Raw genomic sequence first — 16,930 nt, 5'->3', positions numbered from 1 at the left:
TGTCTCTCTGTCTGTCTGTGTGTGTCTCTGTCTGTCTGTGTGTGTCTCTCTCTGTCTGTGTGTGTCTCTCTGTCTGTGTCTCTCTCTGTCTGTGTGTGTCTCTCTGTCTGTCTGTGTCTCTCTCTGTCTGTGTGTGTCTCTCTCTGTCTGTGTGTGTCTCTCTGTCTGTCTGTGTCTCTCTGTCTGTCTGTGTCTCTCTCTGTCTGTCTGTGTCTCTCTCTGTCTGTCTGTGTCTCTGTCTGTCTGTGTGTCTCTCTGTCTGTCTGTGTGTCTCTCTGTCTGTCTGTGTGTCTCTCTGTCTGTCTGTGTCTCTCTCTGTCTGTCTGTGTCTCTCTCTGTCTGTCTGTGTCTCTCTGTCTGTGTGTGTCTCTCTGTCTGTCTGTGTCTCTCTGTCTGTGTGTGTGAATGTGTTATTGGCCTGGGTCTGTGTGTGTCTGTGTGTGTCTGGGTCTGTGTGTGTCTCTCTCTGTCTGTGTGTGTCTCTCTCTGTCTGTGTGTGTCTCTCTGTCTGTGTCTCTCTCTGTCTGTGTGTGTCTCTCTGTCTGTCTGTGTCTCTCTCTGTCTGTGTGTGTCTCTCTCTGTCTGTGTGTGTCTCTCTGTCTGTCTGTGTCTCTCTGTCTGTCTGTGTCTCTCTCTGTCTGTCTGTGTCTCTCTCTGTCTGTCTGTGTCTCTGTCTGTCTGTGTGTCTCTCTGTCTGTCTGTGTGTCTCTCTGTCTGTCTGTGTGTCTCTCTGTCTGTCTGTGTCTCTCTCTGTCTGTCTGTGTCTCTCTCTGTCTGTCTGTGTCTCTCTGTCTGTGTGTGTCTCTCTGTCTGTCTGTGTCTCTCTGTCTGTGTGTGTGAATGTGTTATTGGCCTGGGTCTGTGTGTGTCTGTGTGTGTCTGGGTCTGTGTGTGTCTGTGTGTGTCTGGGTCTGTCTGGGTCTGTGTGTGTCTGGGTCTGTCTGGGTCTGTGTGTGTCTGTGTGTGTCTGTGTGTGTCTGGGTCTGTGTGTGTCTGTGTGTGTCTGGGTCTGTCTGTGTGTGTCTGGGTCTGTGTGTGTCTGTGTGTGTCTGTGTGTGTCTGTGTCTGTGTGTGTCTGTGTGTGTTTGTGTGTGTCTGTGTGTGTCTGGGTCTGTGTGTGTCTGTGTGTGTCTGTGTGTGTCTGGGTCTGTGTGTGTCTGTGTGTGTCTGTGTGTGTCTGTGTGTGTCTGGGTCTGTGTGTGTCTGGGTCTGTCTGGGTCTGTCTGGGTCTGTGTGTGTCTGTGTGTGTCTGTGTGTGTCTGTGTGTGTCTGGGTCTGTGTGGGTCTGTGTGTGTCTGTGTCTGTCTGGGTCTGTCTGGGTCTGTGTGTGTCTGTGTGTGTCTGTGTGTGTCTGGGTCTGTGTGTGTCTGTGTGTGTCTGTGTGTGTCTGGGTCTGTGTGTGTCTGTGTGTGTCTGTGTGTGTCTGTGTGTGTCTGGGTCTGTCTGGGTCTGTGTGTGTCTGTGTGTGTCTGGGTCTGTCTGGGTCTGTCTGGGTCTGTGTGTGTCTGTGTGTGTGTTCTTGGCCTGATTCTGTGTTCTGGATGTAAACACTCTTACTCAGTCCGAGTCACACAGTTGCCATGGTGATAAATCCTCCAGCTGGAATTGGATTACATCATAATAAGAGTCCCTGATAGAGAGCTCCTTCTGTCTGAGTGGTCCATTATTCTTCATTATTCTTCATTACTGTTAATTACTGTTAATTATGCTTTAATGTTGAGGTGGATGTTCTTTAGTAAACAGTCAGGAATACTGAGTCTAACAGACAGGATGAGTCTATTAGTGTTTATATGAAGGTATCTGAACACAGCGTTACTGTGGGGAGACAGAGGAGGTGTGTATTACCAGTTACCAGTGGGAATCTGGGCTGATTAGGAGGTTTTACAGGGGTGTGTGTGTGTGTGTGTGTGTGTCTCATGTTTGGGGATGTCGCACCTTCTCTTCAAACTTTCCGTCAGTTCCAGATTGAATATTTAATGAGCTGATATTTCAGTTATTGCTTTGTTTCATTGGATCAGAAGATGTTTTCCGGTCACTGACCAGCTATAAGAACTGGACCTAGTTCTCCCACTGGGCATCAGTAGACACTGGTCAATTTTCTCTAAAAAAGTATCTGGACTGTAGCAGTAGTTCAGAGATAGGGATAATAATAATAATAACCATAGCGTTATCATAAACGTCCTTCAGTATTTATTAGATTATATTACAGTGGTTAGATCAGATATTCTGCATATTATATTAAAATAGACTCAAATACATTTATAATAAATATAATGTATATTGTAATATATTATGCTATATTTTATTGTATATTACATTGTATTGGACATTATATTTTATTATAATGTATTGTAATAGGCTATATTAAATGATATACAGTATTGCGTGTTAGTATATTAGGCTGTATTATTCTGTATTATATTACTACAGGTTATATTAAGTCATTATATTGTTATTGGGCTATTATATCTTGTGTGCATTCTTTTTATTATTATTATTATTATTAGGTCTGATTTGCTGTTCGTCTCGTCAGTGAAGGGATGAAGCTGCTGATTAAGGATTGGAACTGATTCAGTAAAGCAGAGCCTGAAGCTTCTCTGTGCTGTTTATAACGGGGATCAGTACGATGGGACTTTAATTAAAAAAGACTTTTTTTTAACTTAACGATGCAAAATGACTGAATATTGTTTTATAATATTATAATTATTGCTGTAGAAAACCTGACTGATCTGGCTTTAGGAGAAATCGAGGCATCCCCAAACATTTCCTCTAACGCTGCTGTAGATGGCGCTGGTGGTCCGGGGTGAAGTGTCCAGCCTGTTTTCTCACCTGCGTCTCTTTTACAGCGAGAAGAGCAGCAGCATTAAGATCAACGTGGAGGACGAAGAAGGACAGAAGTTTGTGGACACAGAAACATCGTTATGATCGTAGGGTGCAGAAAGAGTGCCCCCTGGTGGAGAGAAAGCATGCAGGGGGGGAGGGGGGGAGGGGGGGTAGAAAGTCCAGTTCTGTCCAATCGAGTGACCTGCTGACCCCTGGTTCGGGCAGAAATCAGGAGGACCTGAAGGAGCAACAGACTGCGTTCACACTGGCTCCACTTTCAGTTTTATTACAATCCAACCAGTTCAGTTTTCCTTATTTTACCAGAGGCGGCGAGCTCAGCTTTACAAAGTAAAAGTCCTCCCTGGAGTTCATTTGACTCGAGCCAGCTGGAGTCCAGTCAGATGGACGATGCTGGATCAGAATTAGTGGGAGGACTTTTACTTTCTGAGCTCGAGCTGCACGCGTCTGATTTTAGCGGTTTATTTTAGCAGTGGTCCGATCACACTGCCGCTCTGAGGAAAGCTGCGACTTCCTGCGCTTTTATTTTTGTTTATCTGAGAGAAGTCATTAAAGTCAGTGAACGTTTTTTAATATTATTATTATTATTATTATTATTATTAGAAGGTGATCTTTGTTACGGTACCGATTCCATAGAGCTCCGTTCAACGCGCTAAACACAGCCGAGGTACCGTCTCCTTCAGAACCGGTGTCAAACTAAAACCTGCGATTAACAGTTAGTTTTTATTATTGATTATTGATTATTTTATTTATTTTTTAAAGCTGTGTTTTAAACACAAGGCTGACGGAGCGTGAAACGGCTGGACTGTGTAAAACCCACAGTTCTCCTCCAACCCGGGATTAGGACGATCAGCTGAGACGGGTTTGCTTAGGTCTCGCAGGTTTGTAGCTTTGAGGCTGATGTTACCGTACAGGTCATAGACCAGGTATCCAGGTGTTCAGGTATCCAGGTGTTCATTAAGGTAATTAACAGTAATTACTGAGGTATCTCCTTGTTCCCTGTGAAATCAGCTCCTACAGCTTTCTTGACTGTTTTCTACCTCAGTCATTTTCTCCATAATGAGATTCTGCAGCTGTTCTTCATACTGGATCAGAACCTCCTAATGAACGGACCAATAGAAATGCTCCAACAGGACTTAAAATATTCTACATACACTTCCTCTGAAAGATCAGATGGTCTCCTGTAAAGCTGCAGGTTGTGAGGTAAACAGCGAGATTATGGAGTTCAGGTGGAGTTCAGGTGGAGTTCAGGTGGAGTGTGAGGTTTAGTTAGTGCTTATAGTTCAGAGAGAGTCAACCTGCACCCTAAGCCACACCCACAGGTCTGTAAGCCACACCTTAATGAACACCTGGATGCAGAGCGAGTGGCTTGTTGGCAGGTGGGGGATCTGGGGGAGTTCTGCTGTAGGGTGCGTTAGCCTCATAGCTGCCGCGCTACCTAACAAACCTCCGGTCCGCCAGGTCGTCTGATTCAGCACAGCTGGAGTAAAAACTGCCGCCGTTCCTCAAATGCTGCTGATTTGGTTGCAGTTCAGTGCCAGAGAGGAAACCCACCCTAACCAGTTAAACCCAGTGACCCGTAAGGGCAGTGTACTGGTGGAGCTCTCCGTCTGCACTGTGGAGATGTTGACCTGTGATTCATTGCTCTTCAGGTACTGAAATCGATCCCGACCACGGTACCTTATAACCGTATTCAATCAGTCCACTTAGCACAGCGGTCAGCAGCCCGGCTCCTGGACATCTACTGACCTGTAGTGCACAAGAGGCGCCCTGAAGTGCTCATATAAACAATGTTCATTCTGACAGACTGTAATACACTACAGGAAGCGTAGGGGGCGCTCTATAATGCTCTATAATGTTCATATGATCCACATGCTCATTCTGACAGACTGTAATACACTACAGGAAGCGTAGGGGGTGCTGTTCACTCTTCATATGAGACACATGGTTTGCTCAGACTGAAAAAATAGAGCGTTATAGAGCGCCCTCTACGCTTCCTGTAGTGTAATACAGTCTGTCAGAATAAGTGTGTGGATCATATGAACATTATAGAGCGCCCCCTACGCTTCCTGTAGTGTATTACAGTCTGTCAGAATGAGCGTGTGGATCATATGAACATTATAGAGCATTATAGAGCGCCCCCTACGCTTCCTGTACTGTATTACAGTCTGTCAGAATGAGCGTGTGGATCATATGATCATTATAGAGCATTATAGAGCGCCCCCTACGCTTCCTGTAGTGTATTACAGCCTAATTAGTGTAGCTCTACTCATGCCATGACTGGGCAGATCAGGAGTGTTAAATCTGGGTCAGGCTGGATGTCCAGGGGAAGAAGGTCACTGACCGTTGATTTAGGAACTCAGGAATCTGCAAGCTTCACCAGAGCTCCAGCGATGCCCACCCTCAGTACCCACCCACCCCTAATGCCCCTCAGCAAGCCAAACTAGCCTTCAGTCTGTGGGCTCACAGCACGACCGCAGTGCCACGTTCAGGGTGGTCTTTTTAAAACCGCTGAAAACATTTAAAGAGAATCAGTTTTTGTGCCTGATATTTATAAAAGCACCAGAAATGATCAGCTTCTTAGTTTCTACTTTTATTATCTGTAGTTTTGTAAAGTTCCAGATTGTACAGTCTGCCTTTTTTCAACTAATTAAGTTATTCAGTAGACGAGTCTGTATTTAACGGTTAGCAGAAAGAGGAGTTACTCCTGCCTATAGAAGCGCTCCCCTCCTCTTCCTCCTCCTCCTCCTCGCTGTGAAGAATCTTTTCAGAGCGGTCTGAGGTCCTGTAGGTTCTAGTGGGGATCGGACGGGCCTTTATAAACTGCGTCTTCCCTCGAGGACCCGGAACAAGTATTTCTGCCGTAGTGTTTAAAGTGCTGTATATCCTCTCACCTGCTGTGGCCTGCAAGCGGTCAGAACACTGCATTTCAGACCAGTTTGATTGTTGAACTGATCAAATCAGCTTCACTTTAGACACAGGGACAATGTATTATTATTATTATTATTATTGTTTAGACGGAGGACAACATGGAGTAACTATTTTTTGTAATTTCTTTAAAAGCAATAAAGATAAATATGTTTCAGAACTGACCCGGTGACCATCCATTCACACTAACACACATTATAATTGTATGCAAATGTATGTACAGCCCATGACACAGCTCTTAAACACTGATTCTGTCTTTCTTCCACACTCAGCTGGTGAAATTTCCTCCCTCCTAGATCTTCCTCCATCAGCTGTGAGTGGTGTTATTATTGAACAGTGGAAGAGTTTAGGAGGAACAGCTCACAGAGAGCAGCTCAGCCACCGAGTGTCTGTCAGACCACGTAAAGTTACAGAGCGGGGTCAGGGCCGAGTGCTGAGCTCAGAGCAGAGAGCAGAAAAGCCTCCAACTGACTCAGTAACTGCAGAGCTTCATGGAATGGGTTTTCATGGCTGATCAGCTGCATGCAAGCCTTACATCACCAAGCACAATACTGAGTGTTCTGTGGAGTGGCAGTCTGATGGATAAGTCTGGGGTTTGGCGAATGCCAGGAGTACCTTAGCTGTCTGACTGCACCGTGCCAGCTGGAAAGTTTGGAGGAGGGGGGATAATGCTATGGGGGGTTATTCAGGGGTTGCCCTGCCAGTGGAGGGAAATCATAGCGCTTCAGCAGACTGAGACATTCTGGACCGCTGTACCCCTCCAGCCCTGTGAAAACAGTTTGACCCTTTTCTGCTCCAGCATGACTGGCTGACTGACCCAGCGCAACAGAGGCTGGCTTGGTGTGGAAGGACTTGACTGGCCCTCACACAGAGCCCTGACCTCAACCCCATCCACCACATTCAGACTGAGCTGGAACGGAGACTGCCAGCCAGGCCCTCTGATCCAACGTGTCTGGATGGACAGACAGAACTTCCCCTGACACTCCAACCTCTTGTAGAAAGCTTTCCCAGTAGATTGCCTATGATATGTAAAAAGGTCCTGTAGGTGTCTAAGTACTTTTGTCCATGTATGTTTGTATATATATATAGAGATCTCTCTATTTTTGCCACATCACCCCATTAGTATCCCTCTATTTTAATGGTACACAAACTTAATTAGCGGCATATTTATAACCATTTAGTGTAATAATCTCTTTTTATTGAGGGTGTGGAAGTTCCGTGGTTCTATAGAGAACTGTTGCCTTTACTAAAGAACCCTCACAGAGGAGTGAAGGAGTTTCATTTTTCCTCTGAAGAATGTTTTACAAAGAACGCTGGAGAATCTCAGCTAATGCAGTTGTCTTTAGGGACTACTTTCTGTAGCTGCACTACACCCTGCAGCATGTATCCCTCCACCATTTTAATGATCTGGTTCTAAAAGCAGGTTCTAGAGCCGAACTCTTCTCAGAACTCTGGTAGAACCGTGTCTCAGGCATCAGGCAGCGTCTTCATCACCATTAGGTGAAGAACTTTCTGTGAGGAGCTTTTATTAGAGCTTCAGACGTCTGCTTCCCTTCACCTCCACTGTAGAACCACAGCTCTGACTGGGGGAGCTTATCTAGAACCTCCACTGTAGAACTCCAGCTCTGACTGGGGGAGCTTATCTAGAACCTCCACTGTAGAACTCCAGCTCTGACTGGGGGAGCTTATCTAGAACCTCCACTGTAGAACTCCAGCTCTGACTGGGGGAGCTTATCTAGAACCTCCACTGTAGAACTCCAGCTCTGACTGGGGGAGCTTATCTAGAACCTCCACTGTAGAACTCCAGCTCTGACTGGGGGGAGCTTATCTAGAACCGAGCGTTTCACACCGAACCCTCCCGTCTGAATGTTGATGTCTTAACCAGACAATGATGTGGATGTAGAGGTTGGAGAAATGGGAGCGTTCTCCTCTCAGACTGCAGAAGGGAAAACAGGGACTGTGCTGCAAAATTACGAAAAGTTTATTCATAAAATACCAGAAATAAACAGTAAAAAAAGACAACAAACAAAATGAACTCTCCACAGAAACAGCGCCCCCTAGCTGTGCCATGCTGCTCGTTTATCTTACAGTAAAGAAATCAACAATAAAAAGGCTAATTATTAATACTCATAATGAAGGATCGGCACCACTGCTGATGTCCAGTGTGGCTACAAGGGTACGAATACTGAACTGGTGTTGGTTTGTGTGGCCTCCCTCCGGTCCTGCAGATCAGACTCAGAAACATGACGAGGAGCTTTCTGACTGAAATGCTTTGGGTTAAATAAGGCCTGAGGATCCGACTGGCCTGCATCCACTCTGCACCATGTGTTAGCCTGAAGCTAGCGCCAGCTTTAGCCTAAATAGGTCACTGCAGTTGGAGCAGCGCCTCATAACTCCTACATTCAGCTTTCCTTTGTAATAAAAGCTAATTAATCAGCAGCTGTCTGAGCACTGGCTCTGTATTCAGGAGCCCCTGGCGATGCCACAGCCATACGTCAGTGACTGGGAGTCCAGGAGAGAATAACGGTCCTCCCTCTCCCCCACAGCTCCAGTGGTGGTGCTTGTTAGTGGCAGTTTGAGAAGTTGTGGTGGAGCTTCTTCATGCATCTCAGAGGAAGATGGTGATCACCTCCAGTGCTGGGAGCATCATATGAGCAGGGGGTGTTCTAGATAGTGGGGGGGGGGGATTAAGAGTGGATTAGGTTAGAAAAGAAACAGCGGTGATACTGGACCAGTAACGCTGAGGACAGAAGCAGCTACTGCTTGGACTGTTGTACTGGACCACACTTCAGCTCGGCTAGGACAGGACACCCTGATCCATTTCCAGACCAGCAGAACCAGGCTACGACTAGAAGTTTCAAAGCAGCTCTGATTGTAACTGTAGCTCTTGCTCTCAGTCGCTGCACATCGACACTCCACAGGAACCCTCCACAGGAACCCTCCAGAGGAACCCTCCAGAGGAACCCTCCAGAGGAACACCAGCGATTTTCAAAAGAACACAAAACCTCAAAACTTCGTTACAATGGAGGTCAATGGCCAGATGCTTTAAAGTCAGTGTGAGTCTGAGTTCAGGGAGAGGTGTTGAGATGATGGTCAGTGGAGATCGAGCGTACTCTACAGATACAGCAGATTGAGGTCAGGATCAGACACACTGGCCGCCCCTGTAACTCATCTGTCCATTGACCCTGTACTGTTTGAAGCACTATGAGAGGTCATTCTCTAGGTGACCTCTCTTCCAGCACGTCCTCACCATGCTTCTGCTGCGAGACCTTGTGCACATTCTGTGGAAAGGGAGAGGAAATGAGAACGGCTCTGACAGGATGTGACTGATTGTGAAAGACATTTCCCTCGTGTCAGGATGCTGACCTGCAAATGCACTGTATGTAACCGCACGCTGCAGAACGCCCTCAAACCCGGATCTGCTGAAAGGCTGAGCAGAAACCCGCGGAGAGCTCCTCACTTCCTCACCGCTCCCTCTAATAAACCCCTGAATCCACCCTTTAAAGGGGGCTGATTCGCTACAGTGGAAGAAATCACGGCTGTGACGTTTCCATACACTCCTCATGGACATATGATCAGGGCAGTGTTGGGCTTTCAGTGATGTCTCTGAACTCTGAGTCCCGGTAGAGAAGAAGTACTGCCAACAGAATAGGACTCTCTGGATCAGATCAACATCATGACCCTATTGACTCCATGCTGCCTAATAATGCCAGGCGTGGGCTAGAGGGGTATAAAGCCCCCCAGCATTGAGGAGCTGTGGAGCAGTGGAGGAACTGTGTTCTCTGGAATGATGGTGGAGGAGCTCCATCCAGTACTTTTGGATGAGGTGGCCTCACTTGGATGAGGTGACCTCCCTAACGCTCTGGTTGCTAAATGCAATCAAATCCTCACAGCAGTGTCTTAGCAAGTCTTCTTCTCTGGACAGTAGAGACAGTTACTCCAACAGAAGCAGGATCAGCTCTTAATACCCTTGATTTCAGAAGATACAGTGAATGAATGAGCAATTGTCCCAATACTTTTGTCCAAATGCTGCAGGGTTGAGGTCAGGGTTTAAAAGCTTACTGTTACCTGCTTTATCTATTCCACACCACCTCTGATGTGTATTTGGGGTCACTGCCGGACTGTGTGCACGTGTCAATGGTCTAGCTGAGTGTTTTCTGTGATACTACCACCACCATGTTTAACAGCTGCTACAGTGTTCCTGGGGTTGAATAAGGTGACTGTGTATGATTTTGAGCCTGTGTTGATTTTTAGGAAAACCCCAAAACTGAAACCCCGAAAAGCTCAACACTGCCATGACCGCCATGAGTGTCCATGATGAGGGTATGGAAACGTCCCACCTGAACTGGAACCCAAAAATGAAGCTAAAAAAGATGCAGCTGAAATGTTACCACTGGAGGAAAGGCTAAACCGTGGAGGACTGAGCATACTGACCTGGCAAAGAGCAGCAAGGGGAAAGGCCCTCAGCCCTCCAGCTACTAGACAACAATAAATACTCACAGTTCAACAGGTGCAGAAATGCTAGCGCCCCCCCCCCCCCGCATCACGATCAATTAAACACCTGCTACAGGTACCAGAACAAACGCACAGACCACATTGATGCAAACGGGTCCTACAGTTGCCATTTATACCGTTTCTACACACACACACACACACACACACACACACACACACTCACACCTGGGGGGATTTCCACAGAGCAGAATTTCTCACTCAGCCTGAACCCAAATCAGGAGGACAGCTAAGGGGCGGTCCTATTGGACAGTCCTCACACTGGGTTGAAAATTTCCAGCTTACTGAGAAGTCCCGCTTGGTGGAGCACCCCCGCCCCCACTGCGCCCTCCCCTGCACCCCCCTGCCCTCCACTGCGCCCCCCTGCCCTCCACTGCGCCCCCCTGCCCCCTGACTGTGAGCGCTGTGCTGTTATCTGGAGGCTCTGGGCACTTTCAGGACTTTGTAAACGCTGTTGTGAAAGACGGTGCTGAAGTGCGGCCGCGTTTCTCTGGCCATGAGGGTACAGAGGGGGGTTTTCCCAGCATTCTGAGGGTCCTCCACGTCCCAGATTTCCGGCATGCTGCACCCCGGCCTGCAACACATCAGAGAGTCGAGCATTAAAGTGACAGTTAATCCAGTTTCCCCTCTTCCTTAATGTGCAGGGTCTGAACTCTGAGACTATGTTAAACTACCTATTTATGTGTCCGTATACGGTCAGGGCTTTTTAATGGGCAGATGAGTTACAGGGGCAGTCCAGTGTGTCTGATCCTGACCTCTATCTGCTGTATCTGTAGAGTACGCTCGATCTCCACTGACCCTCATCTCAACACCTCTCCCTGAACTCAGAAAACACTGACTCTCAACTTACTGACTGTAGAAGGAAGGGCTGTGCCGGGGTGTGTTGCGTAAGGGCAGGTCATTCACTGACCGTGGGTCAAATAATAATCAATATTACAATATAACATTTGTTAAAAATAATTAAAAATATTAGAGACTATTACTGAGACTATGACTATTAATACTATGTTTCTGCAAAACCTTTAAAACCAGCTTCAGTATTCTCTTACAGACTTCTCTCTAATAGACGTTTAGAGTCACTGGGTTTCTGCTGAAGGAAGCTGCTGATGGTCTGTGGTGATCAGGCGTACACTTCAGATACAGCAGATCAGATAAGAGACAGGAGGAAACATTTAAAATATAACATTTAAACTAACTCACTAACACTCTTGAGGCTGAATGCACTCAAATCCTCACAACAATGTTCCTCCTCCAGAATCTAGTAGAGTCTTCTCCTCTGGACAGTAGAGACAGTTACTCCAACAGAAGCAGGATCAGCTCTTTAATACTCCTGAAGCAATTAATATTTCAGAAGCAGCAATGAAAGAATGAGCAGATGTCCCAATACTTTTGACCGTGTACTGTATCTACAAACTGAAGCTGCAAAGCTAATATCACTCTCGCGCTAAATTAAAGAGGCAAACCTCAGACAACAAACCTGTCTTGGCTGACTGACTGCGTTCGGGGGCTGAGCTATCGCTTTAATCGCTGTGTGTATATCCTTTTTACCTGGACCGTCTGGTGCACCACGAGTCCTCCAGAATGAAGTAGTCCACCTGCAGAGTCATCAGGTTCCTCTTCACCACCTCCACCGGCTTACGACTGTACATTGCGTACACCAGCTTCGTCCTCTCCCTGAGCACAAACACACAGACCTTCCTCTTACCTCCCATCTCTCATCTAAGAACATCATTAAGAGCCTCGCGGTTCAGTAACGAGGTCGGGGTTAGAGTAGGGGTTCAGTAACGAGGTCGGGGTTAGAGTAGGGGTTCAGTAACGAGGTCGGGGTTAGAGTAGGGGTTCAGTAACGAGGTCGGGGTTAGAGTAAGGGTTCAGTAACGAGGTCGGGGTTAGAGTAGGGGTTCAGTAACGAGGTCGGGGTTAGAGTAAGGGTTCAGTAACGAGGCTGTGGTTAGGGTAAGGGTTCAGTAACGAGGTCTGGGTTAGAGTAAGGGTTCAGTAACGAGGTCTGGGTTAGAGTAGGGGTTCAGTAACGAGGTCGGGGTTAGGGTAAGGGTTCAGTAACGAGGTCTGGGTTAGAGTAAGGGTTCAGTAACGAGGTCTGGGTTAGAGTAGGGGTTCAGTAACGAGGTCGGGGTTAGGGTAAGGGTTCAGTAACGAGGCCGGAGTTAGGGTAAGGGTTCAGTAACGAGGCCGGGGTTAGGGTAAGGGTTCAGTAACGAGGCCGGGGTTAGGGTAAGGGTTCAGTAACGAGGCCGGGGTTAGGGTAAGGGTTCAGTAACGAGGTCGGGGTTAGGGTAAGGGTTCAGTAACGAGGTCGGGGTTAGAGTTAGGGTTCAGTAACGAGGCCGGGGTTAGAGTAGGGGTTCAGTAACGAGGTCGGGGTTAGAGTTAGGGTTCAGTAACGAGGCCGGGGTTAGAGTAAGGGTTCAGTAACGAGGCCGGGGTTAGGGTAAGGGTTCAGTAACGAGGCCGGGGTTAGAGTAAGGGTTCAGTAACGAGGCCGGGGTTAGAGTAAGGGTTCAGTAACGAGGCCGGGGTTAGGGTAAGGGTTCAGTAACGAGGTCGGGGTTAGGGTAAGGGTTCAGTAACGAGGTCGGGGTTAGGGTAAGGGTTCAGTAACGAGGTCGGGGTTAGGATAAGGGTTCAGTAACGAGGTCGGGGTTAGGGTAAGGGTTCAGTAACGAGGCCGGGGTTAGAGTAAGGGTTCAGTAACGAGGTCGGGGTTAGGGTAAGGGTTCAGTAACGAGGTCGGGGTTAGGGTAAGGGTTCAGTAACGAGGTCGGGGTTAGGGTAAGGGTTCAGTAACGAGGCCGGGGTTAGGGTAAGGGTTCAGTAACGAGGCCGGGGTTAGAGTAGGGGTTCAGTAACGAGGCCGGGGTTAGGGTAAGGGTTCAGTAACGAGGTCGGGGTTAGCGTAGGGGTTCAGTGCTGACCTCAGTCCTGCGTCCTCGTAGTGTGGATGGTTGACAATGGCTCTGCCGGTAGACAGCTTCACACTGGCCATGGTGGGCATTGCGCCTGCGAACACTGAACCTGCAACAGACCAACATCAACACAGATCCTGAAAAATACATAGTGGACACTAAAAAAATTATAATCTAAACTACATACCTGTAAAGGTGGATACTGAATAACTGTGTGTGTGTATATGTGTGTGTATATGTGTGTGTGTGTGTGTGTGTGTGTGTATGAGGAGTGTGCATGATCTCACTCTGTGGAGTGTTCTCCTTTATCCACTCCAGCAGGTCCTCCTGCGGCAGGTTACTGAATTCTCCCATAATGCCCCACTGGTTCTGGAGGTTGACCACGCCCTGAACGGCCATTATGGAGAGGATGCCGTAAACGACTATGTGCTGCTTCACCTTCTCACCGACCCAGCCGAAAAGCTAAACACACACACACACACACACACACACACACACGAGTAAATCAAGAGTTTCCCATTAAACACATGAACAGTCACCATGGAAACACACACCACAACATCTGCTCTGATTCTAGTCCAGAGTGTTTGAGAGACATGTTAAACATGTGAGAATTGGTCATTATGCTCCTGGGCTCCCCCTACAGGTGTGGAGAGCAATTCACTTTTACTCCACTGCTGTAAACACAAATCAGGCTCTGAGCGCCCCCTCATGGGCAGCTGTATGCGTGCATTTCTGGACAAGCTGAGAGATCCAGCAGTGGAGGTAGAGAAGCAGCATCTGGAGGTAGAGAAGCATGTTGGCTGAGGCGGTAGAGTAGTGTGTGTGTGTGTGTGTGTGTGTGTGTGTGTGTGTGTGTGAGTGTGTACCTGTCTGGAGCACAGCAGACATGCCATCAGGCACATGTGAGGAGTGAGGAAGAGTTTCAGCCTCATGATGAGGACAGCCAGAACCGCAAAGGCCAGCAGCTGCAGACTGTGGTACACCATCTACAACACACACACACACACACAACAGATATGTTTATAACAGATTCTATCAGCACTTCATTGGCTCCCAGTTAAATTCCGTATTGAATACAAAATTCTTTTATTAACATATAAAGCCCTACATGGCCTCGCTCCTGAGTACCTGCAGGATCTTATAGTATATTACGAACCATCAAGACTACTTAGATCTCAGGGTGCTGGTCTCTTACGCGTTCCCAAAATTCTGAAAACCTCAGCAGGGGGAAGAGCCTTTTCCTATAAAGCCCCCCAGCTCTGGAATAACCTTCCAGATAATGTTCGGGACTCAGACACAGTCTCAATCTTTAAATCTAAACTGAAAACTTATATGTTTAGTTTAGCTTTTGGTAATTAATGTTTCTTAGATAAGGGCTGCAGGTCCAGGGGTTCGCGGACCCAGGGAATTGTAGTACTCTGAGATGCTGGAGCTGTCGTCTCGCTGCTTACACGCGATCACTCAGGTTTGTTGACGGTGGAGCAGATAGATGCTGGTGTTCTCAGGGTGCACCCGTGTCCGTGTTACCTTCTGGCTCTCTCCTTTTAATTATGCTGTGATAATCAGACCTGCCGGAGTCATCAGACATACCCAGATGCTGATTCTCAACATTCTCCGCCCTCCATAAAATTCCTCTTAGAACTAACTTCTCTCTCTTTACCTTCCCCGAGTAAATGGCCACCCAGCCCGATCTGCAGGAAGATTGCCCGCTGAGGTCCCCTCTACCTGCATCTAACCAGCTGCCACCTACCAGTCCAGCCAGCGGGTCCCCCCCAACCCGCCACCACCCATGGCTCACCCGCCAGCCGCTGCTGCCTGTTTGGTGGCCGTGCTGAAACCTAGATGGACTCGTGCCTGTCTGACACTATTAATATCACAACTATTAACTTTCTGTTGTACCTGGTTTGGTAATTTTTATCATTAATGTTTAAAACAGTCTGGCCAGAGGAGGATGGGTCCCCCTTGTGAGTCTTGGTTCCTCCCAAGGTTTCTTCCTCCAGCTCTGAGGGAGTTTTTCCTTGCCACTGTCGCCGTTGGCTTGCTCACGGGGGTCTTTGACGCTTCATGTTATTTCTTCTTTCTTCTCTGTCTCTGTTCTTTATTAAGTAATAATTATGTAAAGCTGCTTTGTGACGACAACAGTTGTAAAAAGCGCTATACAAATAAATTTGACTTGACTTGACTTGATATGTAAATAATAACAGATTTGTGTATCTATATGTACATACATCTTTTAAATTTTCCAAATATAAAAGATTTGCTGAATCTACAAACAAATACTGCAATACAAACTGCTGCTGTCCTTTAGGAGAACAGAAGAATATATATAGAATATATATATTTACAGGATCAGTCAAAAGTTTGGACACTTAAATTTAGCGGTTTTTCATTATTTAAATATGTTCGGCAGTGTAGATTTATACAACAGTCATCATACTATGAAGATAAAGATGTGGAATTATTTAGCATTAAACAAAACAGAATATGTTTTATAATTTAGATCATTTAAACCTGAAATGACTTACAGTTTACAGCTGTGTCTGCTGAAGAGTTCAGAAACTGAATTTCTTGCCCTCATCAGCCGTGCTGTGACGAGGTAGAGCTGGTATAAGGTGAACAGCCCTATCTGAGTAATATTCTAATCCATATTATGGTGAGAACGACTCAACTAAGTAAAGAAAAACGACCCACGTCCATCATATCTTTAAGTAATGAAGGTCAGTCAATCCGAAAAATTGCAAGAACTTTTAAAGTGCAGTCGCAAAGACCATCAAAGGTTCTGCTGAAACTGGCTCTCATCAGGCCCGGCCCAGGAAAGGAAGACCAAGAGTTTCCCCTGTTGCACAGGATACGTTCATTACCAGCCTCAGAAACTGCAAGCTAACAGCGCCCCAGATAACAGCCAGAGTGTCTGGATGACTTCAGTATTCATTTACAATGTAGGGAAAAAAAGAAAGAAAGAAAAAACATGAAATGAGAAGGTGTGTCCAAACTTCTGACTGGTAGCGTATACAGCTCTCACAAACTGCTGTATCTTTATAGTATATCTGTTTTATTAAGGCAGTGATTCTCACTTCAGCCCTTTTTCTTTTTGCCTAACTTGTGCAGTTCTATCTATCGCTGCTGTTTATGCAGAGTATGAAGAGAATCTGGGGGAAATGAAGGCAGTCTTACCACGCCCTTCACCAACTTCTCCGACCTGCGAAGAGAGAACAGGCTCAGATGAAGAGAAGAGAAGGTCTTCCAAACGTGGATTACAGCATCCCACGCAACAGCACATCACAACATTGTTAAACGTCAATATTAAACTTATTGAATAAGCCAAATCATGGAATTTCTAGCCCTGCTAGAGCTGCCCCAGCCAACGGTAAGTGCTTTTTCTTAAAGGATTCTAAACCTTTAAACATCCATCATTAAGTGAAGTAAACGAGTTCATGAGAAAAAAGTAGTGGAGACTAATCTAAGAGACAGGCTGCAAGAGGAACGGGTTCGAGGGCGTATTTACAGAGATGATGAGTCTAGCGATTGTTAGCAATGTTAGCCTAGCGTCTCCTGTTGTAAACTAAAGACACTCACGTCAGATACCGAACATGTCTTGACTGATCGACTGAATCTGGGCTCAGAGATCAATCATGGTGCTCGGATTTCTTACCAAATGCACGGTGGTTCTGCAGATTGAGTGGTTCCCACTGCCAGACAGTTGCTAGGCTGATAATACA

At 46.7% G+C, this 16,930-nt stretch overlaps 2 protein-coding genes across 3 annotated transcripts in view; one reads left to right on the top strand and one right to left on the bottom strand.

The window, feature by feature from the left end:
• The window catches only part of slc4a7 (solute carrier family 4 member 7), a 60,276-nt gene extending 57,293 nt beyond the window's left edge, over positions 1-2,983 (top strand). For both annotated transcript variants that reach the window (XM_072692561.1, XM_072692560.1), the window contains one exon: positions 2,847-2,983. In XM_072692561.1, coding sequence (XP_072548662.1) covers positions 2,847-2,925 — 79 coding nt within the window. In that variant the 3' untranslated portion in view covers positions 2,926-2,983. The remainder of the gene's footprint in view (positions 1-2,846) is intronic.
• Positions 2,984-10,663: 7,680 nt separating this feature from the next.
• The window catches only part of dpy19l1l (dpy-19-like 1, like (H. sapiens)), a 20,158-nt gene continuing 13,891 nt past the window's right edge, over positions 10,664-16,930 (bottom strand). The window contains exons 17-22 of the mRNA XM_072692571.1: positions 16,386-16,410; positions 14,078-14,197; positions 13,496-13,670; positions 13,218-13,317; positions 11,830-11,955; positions 10,664-10,855 (exon numbers count right to left, since the gene is read on the bottom strand). Coding sequence (XP_072548672.1) covers positions 10,693-10,855; positions 11,830-11,955; positions 13,218-13,317; positions 13,496-13,670; positions 14,078-14,197; positions 16,386-16,410 — 709 coding nt within the window. The 3' untranslated portion in view covers positions 10,664-10,692. The remainder of the gene's footprint in view (positions 10,856-11,829; positions 11,956-13,217; positions 13,318-13,495; positions 13,671-14,077; positions 14,198-16,385; positions 16,411-16,930) is intronic.

Source organism: Salminus brasiliensis, chromosome 1 (genome assembly GCF_030463535.1).
Source record: "Salminus brasiliensis chromosome 1, fSalBra1.hap2, whole genome shotgun sequence".
Classification (NCBI taxonomy): Eukaryota; Metazoa; Chordata; class Actinopteri; order Characiformes; family Bryconidae; genus Salminus; species Salminus brasiliensis.
The sequence above is the reverse complement of the archived record's forward strand: the minus strand, read 5'-3'. Positions and strand labels throughout refer to the sequence as shown.